The sequence below is a fragment of the Salvelinus alpinus genome, chromosome 30 (assembly GCF_045679555.1).
Source record: "Salvelinus alpinus chromosome 30, SLU_Salpinus.1, whole genome shotgun sequence".
NCBI lineage: Eukaryota > Metazoa > Chordata > Actinopteri > Salmoniformes > Salmonidae > Salvelinus > Salvelinus alpinus.
Window position 1 is genome coordinate 28,896,341 of NC_092115.1, and position 12,576 is coordinate 28,908,916.

The following is a 12,576-nucleotide window of genomic DNA, read 5'->3' on the forward strand; positions in this document are numbered from 1 at the left end:
TTTTAATTACTGTGCAACTTGTTTCTGGAATGTGCAGCAGAATTGTTTACATTCCATTTATTTTATGTGCAATAAAATATAGAGAAGTGTACCAAAGCTCATTTGTTGGAGAACCATATCTCTTCAAAGTGAGAATGAACAAACACCTGAAAGGTTTGACTGAGGGAAGAGGATAGATCACGCTGACAAATGTCTCAACTATCTGAGACAGTTAATAGCAAGTCATAACACCCATACTTCAACCAATATACTAACAATCTTGGTAATACATCAAGCTAACACAAAATCAGGCCAACATTATGTTCCCAAATCCAACCAAATCCATCTACAAAGCCCTAAATATCAGAGAAATAAAAATCTAGGAACATCAAAGTTGTCAAAGCTATAAATTCACACCAAGAACAAATGTACAAGTAGAGAGGCCAAACTCACCTTCCACACTCTTTCCACTCTGGATAACTTGCGAGTTTTCATTCCAAGTGTTAGGAAGGGCTGTTAGCATGAGCCAGAGACTGAGCAGAGTGATATGGACTGGCTGAGTGAAGCTGAGTCAAGATCTGTCCATAGTGGAGACACACCTTAGCCCATCATGGTGAGAGGCTTCATACACTCAGCGATTCAGCATAAAATCCCCAAGCCTCACATTAAAAAACTGAGTGTGTGTGTGTGTGTGTGTGTGTGTGTGTGTGTGTGTGTGTGTGTGTGTGTGTGTGTGTGTGTGTGTGTGTGTGTGTGTGTGTGTGTGTGTGTGTGCATAAGCGTGTGTGTGTGCTAGAGAGTATGTTTGTATTCAGTCCAGCTTAGCTCAGCAAGACACCGAGACACAGCCCTCATTTCTCAAGTGTAGACAAGCGTCATCGTAAGGACCCCCTCTTGAGCTAGCCAACAGCGGCTAGAATGTGACACCCGTCCTATCAAACTAAAGCAGGTCAGGTCAGTATACAGAGGGACTCTACAGTATAAGATAGAACTAGCTGTCTGACGGCTATGAATGGCCTCACACACACACACGCACACGCGCACACGCACACGCACACGCACACGCACACGCACACGCACACGCACACACACACACACACACACACACACACACACACACACACACACACACACACACACACACACACACACACACACACACACACACAATGCTGAAACACAACACTATGGGAGTCTATGGGACATAGCCAGCCAGCCAGCCCAGCAGCCATGCAGGCTCTCAGCTCAGCATCATCTCTTTCACAACAATCAGCACTAAGTCACTTACCAGGGCCATTATCTCACTCTCCCCATTCAGCCAAGATCAGCATAACACTCCACACCACACCACACAGCAACAGCCCAACCACTTTACAGCTGCTCTATACCCTCTGTGGGCTGGGATGTTTATCCTTTCTGCTTACGTGTCCCTCTCCTTCTCATCTACCAGGGGGAATTCACCCGAACTCCGGGGTCGGCCGTCTCGCACTCACCGTTTATGAATGCAATTAAATAATGGTCCATACTGAGCTAGGTTTAGCTAGGCTCAGTGGTGGCTGTTTGTGTCTGAATGGGTTTAATAGAAATGCATTGGTACTGTATTGTCAGTATAGTTGTACATCCTGTACAAGGTAGAATAGGACGACTAGTCTTTCTCAATCACCACGGATTACCAACACAACACTGTGATTGCTATCAGTGCGAATAAAAATGTAACTTTCCCATTGTAAGAGTCTGACATGTTCTGATATGTTACTTTATTCTTTATGAGTGTAGCATTTAGTGAAGTAAGGAATCATCCAGACATGATATAACTGTTCACTTCAAATTAGAGTAGTGAAACGGCTCTACTCAATAAAGAGTTGTTTCACACTGAGACTCGACAGTCCTCTGGTCCAAGCACCGCTCCATTACCCACACACTAACTTGCCAGTTGTTCACAACCAATGTTCCCTCTAATTCTTTGGGGCACTTAGCAAATTTCAGGTCTGCTGAGTGCAAACTGAAACATTGTTAAAATTCTGTGCAACTTCCAGGGAATGTTTACTGTGAACACTAAGGCTGTACCTGCTTTAAGTTATAGTTTCAGACAGTGGGCAAGTGGGCTACTGTGGCTATTTGATCCTAATGTAGGACTACCAGAGTGGCCTACCATCAAAAACAATGGAGAAAATGCATTCCATAACATTTTAACATGGAAATAGCTGTTCTATCATTCAGCCTACAGTAGCAGCCAATGTGTGGTGTTCAATGTACGCCTACATTACATGAGACTTTTGAAAAAAACATACCATGCTTGACATTAACCTGTTTATCCACTTGTCCTTCAAACAAGGAGGTGACTGGACATTGTGTTGTTTGATGCAAGAATCCACATTCATTATTTCCATACCATTACTACAGAGAATCAAAGTATGCTACCAAATAAAATAAAATAAAAATTGTCACATACACATGGTTAGCAGATGTTAAACAATGTCACATTTATATGTTTACAAACTCTAGATTACTCATCTCATATGTATATACTGTACTCTATACCATCCACTGCATCTTGCCATCTTGATGTAATGTACAGTGGGGAGAACAAGTATTTGATACACTGCCGATTTTGCAGGTTTTCCTACTTACAAAGCATGTAGAGGTCTGTAATTTTTATCATAGGTACACTTCAACTGTGAGAGACAGAATCTAAAACAAATATCCAGAAAATCACATTGTATGATTTTTAAGTAATTAATTTGAATTTTATTGCATGAAATAAGTATTTGATACATCAGAAAAGCAGAACTTAATATTTGGTACAGAAACCTTTGTTTGCAATTACAGAGATCATACATTTCCTGTAGTTCTTGACCAGGTTTGCACACACTGCAGCAGGGATTTTGGCCCACTCCTCCATACAGACCTTCTCCAGATCCTTCAGGTTTGGGGGCTGTCGCTGGGCAATACGGACTTTCAGCTCCCTCCAAAGATTTTCTATTGGGTTCAGGTCTGGAGACTGGCTAGGCCACTCCAGGACCTTGAGATGCTTCTTACGGAGCCACTCCTTAGTTGCCCTGGCTGTGTGTTTCGGGTCGTTGTCATGCTGGAAGACCCAGCCACGACCCATCTTCAATGCTCTTACTGAGGGAAGGAGGTTGTTGGCCAAGATCTCGCGATACATGGCCCCATCCATCCTCCCCTCAATACGGTGCATTCGCCCTGTCCCCTTTGCAGAAAAGCATCCCCAAAGAATGATGTTTCCACCTCCGTGCTTCACGGTTGAGATGGTGTTCTTGGGGTTGTACTCATCCTTCTTTTTCCTCCAAACACGGCGAGTGGAGTTTAGACCAAAAAGCTATATTTTTGTCTCATCAGACCACATGACCTTCTCCCATTCCTCCTCTGGATCATCCAGATGGTCATTGGCAAACTTCAGAAGGGCCTGGACATGCGCTGGCTTGAGCAGGGGGACCTTGCGTGCGCTGCAGGATTTTAATCCATGACGGCGTAGTGTGTTACTAATGGTTTTCTTTGAGACTGTGGTCCCAGCTCTCTTCAGGTCATTGACCAGATCCTGCCGTGTAGTTCTGGGCTGATCCCTCACCTTCCTCATGATCATTGATGCCCCACGAGGTGAGATCTTGCATGGAGCCCCAGACCAAGGGTGATTGACCGTCATCTTGAACTTCTTCCATTTTCTAATAATTGCGCCAACAGTTGTTGCCTTCTCACCAAGCTGCTTGCCTATTGTCCTGTAGTCCATCCTAGCCTTGTGCAGGTCTACAATTTTATCCCTGATGTCCTTACACAGCTCTCTGGTCTTGGCCATTGTGGAGAGGTTGGAGTCTGTTTGATTGAGTGTGTGGACAGGTGTCTTTTATATAGGTATCGAGTTCAAACAGGTGCAGTTAATACAGGTAATGAGTGGAGAACAGGAGGGCTTCTTAAAGAAAAACGAACAGGTCTGTGAGAGCCGGAATTCTTACTGGTTGGTAGGTGATCAAATACTTATGTCATGCAATAAAATGCAAATTAATTACTTAAAAATCATACAATGTGATTTTCTGGATATTTGTTTTAGATTCCGTCTCTCACAGTTGAAGTGTAACTATGATAAAAATTACAGACCTCTACATGCTTTGTAAGTAGGAAAACCTGCAAAATCGGCAGTGTATCAAATACTTGTTCTCCCCACTGTATCTGTAAAAGTTTGTGAGTGTTTTTGGTGACAAGCCGAATTTCTTCAGCCTCCTGAGGTTGAAAAAGCGCTGCTGTGCCTTCTTCACCACGCTGTCTGTGTGGGTGGACCATTTCCGTTTGTCCGTGATGTGTACGCCGAGGAACTTAAAACTTTCCACCTTCTCCACTACTGTCCCGTCGATGTGGATAGGGGGCTGCTCCCTCTGCTGTTTCCTGAAGTCCACGATCATCTCCTTTGTTTTGTTGACGTTGAGTGTGAGGTTATTTTCCTGACACCACACTCTGAGGGCCCTCACCTCCTCCCTGTAGGCCATCTCGTCGTTGTTGGTAATCAAGCCTACCACTGTAGTGTCGTCTGCAAACTTGATGATTGAGTTGGAGGCGTGCATGGCCACGCAGTCGTGGGTGAACAGGGAGTACAGGAGAGGGCTGAGAACGCACCCTTGTGGGGCCCCAGTGTTGAGGATCAGCGGGGTGGAGATGTTGTTACCTACCCTCACCACCTGGGGGCGGCCCGTCAGGAAGTCCAGGACCCAGTTACACAGGGCGGGGTCGAGACCCAGGGTCTCGAGCTTAATGACGAGTTTGGAGGATACTATGGTGTTAAATGCTGAGCTGTAGTCGATGAACAGCATTCCCACATAGGTATTCCTCTTGTCCAGATGGGTTAGGGCAGTGTGCAGTGTGATTGCGATTGTGTCGTCTGTGGACCTGTTGGGCGGTAGGCAAATTGGAGTGGGTCTAGGGTGTCAGGTAGGGTGGAGGCGATATGGTCCTTGACTAGTCTCTCAAAGCACTTCAGGATGACGGAAGTGAGTGCTACGGGGCGGTAGTCATTTAGCTCAGTTACCTTAGCTTTCTTGGGAACAGGAACAATGGTGGCCCTCTTGAAGCATGTGGGGGACACCAGACTGGGATAAGGATTGATTGAATATGTCCGTAAACACACCAGCCAGCTGGTCTGCGCATGCTCTGAGGACGCAGCTGGGGATGCCGTCTGGGCCTGCAGCCTTGCGAGGGTTGACACGTTTAAATGTTTTGCTCACGTCGGCTGCAGTGAAGGAGAGCCCGCAGGTTTTGGTAGTGGGCCGTGCCAGTGGCACTGTAGTGTCCTCAAAGCGAGCAAAGAAGTTGTTTCGTCTGTCTGGGAGCCATACATCCTGGTCCGCGACGGGGTTGGTTTTCCTTTTATCTCGTGTCTGAGCAGTTGAATTGCGACTCCACTTTGTCTCTATACTGACGCTTAGCTTGTTTGATTGCCTTGCGGAGGGAATAGCTACACTGTTTGTATTCGGTCATGTTTCCGGTCAACTTGACCTGATTAAAAGCAGTGGTCCGCTCTTTCAGTTTTGCGTGAATGCTGCCATCAATCCACGGCTTCTGGTTTGGGAATGTTTTAATAGACGCTGTGGGTACAACATCGTTGATGCACTTGCTAATAAACCCGTTCACCGAATCAGCGTATACATCAATGTTGTTGTTCGTCGCAATGCGGAACATATCCCAGTCTACGTGATCGAAGCGATCTTGAAGCGTGGAATCCGATTGGTTGGACCAGTGTTGAACAGACCTGAGCGCGGGAGCTTCCTGTTTTAGTTTCTGTCTATAGACAGGGAGCAACAAAATGGAGTCGTGGTCAGCTTTTCCGAAAGGAGGGCGGGGGAGGGCCTTATATGCATCGCGGAAGAAAGAATAACAATGGTTGCACAATTGCAACCAAGAACAACCCTGGTTGCACAATTGATATGCTGATAGAATTTAGGGAGCCTTGTTTTCAGATTAGCCTTGTTAAAATCCCCAGCTACAATAAATGCAGCCTCAGGATATGTGGTTTCCAGTTTACATAGAGTCAAATGAAGATCGTTCAGGGCCATCGATGTGTCTGCTTGGGGGGGATATATATGCGGCTGTGATTATAATCGAAGAGAATTCTCTAGGTAGATAATGCAGTCGGCATTTGATTGTGAGGAATTCTAAGTCAGGTGAACAGAAGGACTTGAGTTCCTGTATGTTGTTATGATCACACCACGTCTCGTTAATCATAAGGCATACACCTCCGCCCTTCTTCTTACCAGAAAGATGCTTGTTTCTGTCGGCGCGATGCGTGAGGAAACCAGCTGGCTGTACCGACTCCGATTGTTGTCAAGAGACTGGACATTGGCGAGTAGTATGCTGGGAGCGGTGCGCGATGTGGCCGTTTATGGAGCCTGACCAGAAGACCGCTCCATCTGCCCCTTCTACGGCGTCGTTGTGGATCCGATCCATTGTCCTGGGTGGTGGGCAAAACAGAGGATCCGCTTCGGGAAAGTCGTATTCCTGGTCGTAATGTTGGTGAGTTGATGTTGCTCTTATATCCAATAGTTCCTCCCGACTGTATGTAATAAAACCTAAGATTACCTGGGGTAACAATGTAAGAAATAACACATAAAAAAAAAACATACTGCATAGTTTCGTAGGAACGCGAAGCGAGGCGGCCATCTCTGTCAGCGCCTCTGCCTATTGGCTACTTAGCTTACTCAAGCCTGCCTCAAAATGCAACACCGCCACTTTAAGACATAAAAAAAAGCTCTTTACCGGACTCGCGTTTCAAAGATGCCTAGAAATGTAGACGTTTTGTGCTATTGATGGACGCAATTACCTATAACTGGGCTAATAACTTACTAAATAGCCAAGAATATGAACAAATGTGCACACGTGAATACATTCAGCTTGTGCTTTGATCTCAAAACAAGGGATATAGTCCCGACCATTCATATTGTAAATACAGTCCAGTTCAAAGTGAATGGCACAAATCAATATATGGCAATGGACTATTTCCATATAGGCCTACTGCAGCTCTGATTGGTTATGGTGCACAGGTCTGTGGAGTCCGGGCCTGAGTTGTGCCTGTCAATGCAATAGAATCCTACCCTGATGCGCTCTGACTACAACAAAATGTATTGCATAGTTTGTTTTGTTTCGGTATGTTGTATTGAAAGTGGCTAATATTGCATTGATTTGATCACAATTCCCACAGTAAAGGGAAACATTGATAGTGTTAATGGGGAAAACTCTAGAAAGTTGAGTGGAGTTCAATCTCGTGCGTCTCTCCGCGGCCTGATATTTCTTCTGCCGGGGAGCTGCACACCTGTGCACCCGAGCAAATCAAATCAAAGTGTATTTGTCACGTGCGCCAAATACAACAGGTGTAGACCTTACAGTGAAATGCTTACTTACAGGCTCTAACCAATAGTGCAAAAAAGGTATTAGATGAACAATAGGTAAGTAAAGAAATAAAACCAACAGTAAAAAGACAGTGAAAAACAGTAGCGAGGCTACATATAGACACTGGTTAGTCAGGCTGATTGAGGTAGTATGTACATGTAGATATGTTAAAGTGACTATGCATATATGATGAACAGAGAGTAGCAGTAGCGTAAAAAGGGGGTGGTGGGTGGCGGGTGGCGGGACACAATGCAGATAGCCCGGTTAGCCAATGTGCGGGAGCACTGGTTGGTCGGCCCAATTAAGGTAGTATGTACATATGTACATGAATATATAGTTAAAGTGACTATGCATATACTATAAACAGAGAGTAGCAGCAGCGTAAAAGAGGGGTGGGGGGGGAACACAATGCAAATAGTCCGGGTAGCCATTTGATTACCTGTTCAGGAGTCTTATTATTTGGCTTGAGTGTAAAAACTGTTGAGAAGCCTTTTGGTTCTAGACTTGGCACTCTGGTACCACTTGCCATGTGGTAGTAGAGAGAACAGTCTATGACTGGGGTGGCTGGGGTCATTGACCATTTTTAGGGCCTTCCTCTGACACCGCCTGGTATAGAGGTCCTGGATGGCAGGCAGCTTAGCACCAGTGATGTACTGGGCCGTACACACTACCCTCTGTAGTGCCTTGTATTCGGAGGCCGAGCAATTGCCGTACCAGGCAGTGATTCAACCAGTCAGGATGCTCTCGATGTTGCAGCTGTAGAACTTTTTGAGGATCTCAGGACCCATGCCAAATCTTTATAGTTTCCTGAGGGGTAATAGGCTTTGTCGTGCCCTCTTCACGACTGTCTTGGTGTGTTTGGACCATTCTAGTTTGTTGTTGATGTGGACACCAAGGAACTTGAAGCTCTCAACCTGCTCCACTACAGCCCTGTCGATGAGAATGGGGGCGTGCTCGGTCCTCCTTTTCCTGTAGTCCACAATCATCTCCTTAGTCTTGGTTACGTTGAGGGATAGGTTGTTATTCTGGCACCACCCGACCAGGTCTCTGACCTCCTCCCTATAGGCTGTCTCGTCGTTGTCGGTGATCAGGCCTACCACTGTTGTGTCGTCTGCAAACTTAATGATGGTGTTGGAGTCGTGCCTTGGTTACAAGCCAGTTCGACACATCATTGGAACCAAACAGGTAAAAAAAAATGTAATCTGGTCCCATGCTATCAACACAGACTTATTTTGAATGGAAATTGACCATAATGCCATTCAGTATGAGTGCAAGCTTGGGAGATTCAGATTGACACATCCGGCAATAGGGTTACTGCATTCCCATGATTTGACAACCAATCTGGAGCGCAGGATGAAAATCAATCATTTCAGATCTGTTTCCTGTCTCAGTGGGCCTCACTCTGCGGATTCCAGAATGGGAAATCACAGTTCTTAGTTCCGAGTTCCATCTCTCCCCACCAACTCTCCCCTAACACGAGGCATTCATTATCTACTCTATATCTCTCTCACCCCTTTCAATGTGCAGGGAAAAGCAATCTGCTCTGCTGTCCTACGAGTTGTGGGGTCTATGACTACATGAAGCTCTGCTGCTGCCTGGGAGGGTGAACAGGGGCTGAAGAGAAAACAGAGCAACCACAAGGAGGATGCACAGTTGAGGTCGGAAGTTTACATACACTTAGGTTGGAGTCATTAAAACTTGTTTTTCAACCACTCCACAAATGTCTTGTTAACAAACTATAGTTTTGTCAAGTCGTTTAGGATATTTACTTTGTGCATGACACAAGTCATTTTTTCAACAATTGTTTACAGAGATTATTTCACTTATAATTCACTGTATCACAATTTCAGTGGGTCAGATGTTTACATACACTAAGTTGACTGTGCCTTTAAACAGCTTGGAAAATTCCAGAAAATGATGGCTTTAGATGCTTCTGATAGGCTAATTGACATAATTTAAGTCAATTGGAGGTGTACCTGTGGATGTACTTCAAGGCCTACCTTCAAACTCAGTGTCTCTTTGCTTGACATCATGGCAAAATCAAAAGAAATCAGACAAGACATCAGAATAAAAATTGTAGATCTCCACAAGTCTGGTTCATCCTTGGGAGCAATTTCCAAATGCCTGAAGGTACCACGTTGATCTGTACAAACAATAGTACGCAAGTATAAACACCATGCAGCCATCATACCGCTCAGGAAGGAGACACGTTCTGTCTCCTAGAGATGAACGTACTTTGGTGCGAAAAGTGCAAATCAATCCCAGAAGAACAGCAAAGGACCTTGTGAAGATGCTGGAGGAAACAGGTACAAAAGTATCTATATCCACAGTAAAACGAGTCCTATATCGACATAACCTAAAAGGCTGCTCAGCAAGGAAGAAGCCACTGCTCCAAAACCACCATAAAAAAGCCAGACTACGGTTTGCAACTGCACATGGGGACAAAGATCATACATTTTGGAGGAATATCCTCTGGTCTGATGAAACAAAAATATAATTGTTTGGCCATAATGACCATCTTTATGTTTGGAGGAAAAAGGGGGACGCTTGCAAGCCGAAGAACACCATCCCAACCCTGAAGCACGGAGGTGGCAGCATCATGTTGTGGGGGTGCTTTGCTTCAGGAGGGACTGATGCACTTCACAAACTAGATGGCATCATGAGGCAGGAAAATGATGTGTATATATTGAAGCAACATCTCAAGACATCAGTCAGGAAGTTAAAGCTTAGTCGCAAATGGGTCTTCCAAATGAACAATGATCCCAAGCATACTTCCAAAGTTGTGGCAAAATGGCTTAAGGATAACAAAGTCAAGGTATTGGAGTGGCCATCACAAAGCCCTGACCTCAATCCTATAGAAAATTTGTGGGCAGAACTGAAAAAGCATGTGCGAACAAGGAGGCATACAAACCTGACTCGGTTACACCAACTCTGTCAGGAGGAATGTGCCTAAATTCACCCAACTTATTGTGGGAAGCTTGTGGAAGGCTACCTGAAACATTTGACCGAAGTTAAACAATTTAAAGGCAATGCTACCAAAAACGAATTGAGTGTATGTAAACTTCTGACCCACTGGGAATGTGATAAAAGAAATTAAAGCTGAAATAAATCATTCTCTCTACTATTATTCTGACATTTCACATTCTTAAAATAAAGTGGTGATCCTAACTGACCTAACACATGGAATTTTTACTAGGATTAAATGTCAGGAATTGTGAAAAACAGAGTTTAAATGTACTTGGCTAAGGTGTATGTAAACTTCCGACTTCAACTGTACATGTAGGCTACATGCAGCTAAATGGCCCACATACAAAAGAGCCCTGACAAAACATGCTTATGTATGGTTACGCATAGACAGAGCTCACTCTCCAGTACCATGAGAGAGAGAGACAGAAAAAGGAGAAAGAATCATTGAGCCACCTATTTCAACCCTTCTGGAGAAAAACAAATATTACAGTATAATTAGGCAGCAAACTTACAGTAAGGTCTATCCATGCGTTCTGAGTTTTACCAACAGATGGAGACAGAATCAAATCTGTCTTATTTTGTTCAGGTATGCAGCACAACCATTTCCCCCTTATATGGCAGTATTGATGCTACAGTTGTTCCAGTTTGTCCTCCCTGTAAGGCTTTAATGCAGACACAAAACTGTGGGGATGCAACCTGAAAGTCTACTTCATGACCCAGCAAGGTACAGAGGAGACAGAGAAGAGCAGAAGTTGTGTTTGTGTATATATATATATATATATATATATATATATACACTGCTCAAAAAAATAAAGGGAACGTTCTGCTGCCTGCAACATCCTCCAGCATGACCGGTTTGGCAGTGGGTCAGTCAAGGTGTGGGGTGGCATTTCTTTGTGGGGCCGCACAGCCCTCCATGTGCTCGCCAGAGGTAGCCTGACTGCCATTAGGTAGCGAGATGAGATCCTCAGACCCCTTGTGAGACCATATGCTGACACATGCACATTTGTGGCCTGCTGGAGGTCATTTTGCAGGGCTCTGGCAGTGCTCCTCCTTGCACAAAGGCGGAGGTAGCGGTCCTGCTGCAGGGTTGTTGCCCTCCTACGGCCTCCTCCACGTCTCCTGATGTACTGGCCTGTCTCCTGGTAGCGCCTCCATGCTCTGGACACTACGCTGACAGACACAGCAAACCTTCTTGCCACAGCTCGCATTGATGTGCCATCCTGGATGAGCTGCACTACCTGAGCCACTTGTGTGGGTTGTAGACTCCGTCTCATGCTACCACTAGATTGAAAGCACCGCCAGCATTCAAAAGTGACCAAAACATCAGCCAGGAAGCATAGGAACTGAGAAGTGGTCTGTGGTCACCACCTGCAGAACCACTCTTTTATTGGGGGTGTCTTGCTAATTGCCTATAATTTCCACCTTTTGTCTATTCCATTTGCACAACAGCATGTGAAATGTATTGTCAATCAGTGTTGCTTCCTAAGTGGACAGTTTGATTTCACAGAAGTGTGATTGACTTGGAGTTACATCTCTATATATATATATATATAGAGAGAGAGAGAGAGAGAGAGAGAGAGAGAGAGAGAGAGAGAGAGAGAGAGAGAGAGAGAGAGAGAGAGAGAGAGAGAGAGAGAGAGAGAGAGAGAGAGAGAGAGAGAGAGAGAGAGAGAGAGAGAGAGAACTTAATTTCGCCCAGTAGACTCAGAAATATTAGTATTTTATCCGACAGTGAGTAACATGCAGTGCCACTGTTTCCAAACACAGTTACTTACGAGAGAAACAAAGTGAAATGCAGTTAAATGAGTAAATCTGGCCCGAGAATGTGTGTAGTGTGTTGGATTATATGCCATTGTATTTTAAATACAGTGCACAAAATATAATCAGGAACTGTATTTCCTACATGAGCATTGAAAATTCGATTTTGATTAGATTTATTAGGATCAATGGCGATAGCTACTCTGAATGGGGTCCGACAAATAACAAAAACGACATTACAGACAAAAGAATTTACAATTCACATACAATACCTGTCACACCCTGATCTGTTTCACCTGTCCTCGTTATTGTCTCCACCCCCTCCAGGTGTCGCTTGTTTTCCCCAGTGTATTTATCCCTGTGTTTCCTGTCTCTCTGTGCCAGTTCGTCTTGTATGTTCCAAGTCAACCAGCGGTGTTCCCGTTCTCCTGCTTTTTGCAATTCTCCTTTTTCTAGTCCTCCCAGTTTTGACCCTTGTCT

The 12,576-nt window shown here is 44.8% G+C and overlaps 1 protein-coding gene across 2 annotated transcripts in view; it reads right to left on the reverse strand.

Moving 5' to 3' along the window:
* LOC139559786 (A-type potassium channel modulatory protein DPP6-like) overlaps positions 1-12,576 on the reverse strand; it is a 140,960-nt gene that overhangs the window by 94,141 nt on the left and 34,243 nt on the right. Inside the window, exon 1 of one of the 2 annotated variants that reach the window (XM_071376143.1) lies at positions 433-513. The exons of the other annotated variant lie outside the window; for it this stretch is intronic. Coding sequence (XP_071232244.1) covers positions 433-474 — 42 coding nt within the window. The 5' untranslated portion in view covers positions 475-513. Of the gene's footprint in view, positions 1-432; positions 514-12,576 lie in introns of those variants that run through there. 2 annotated transcript variants of the gene reach the window in all.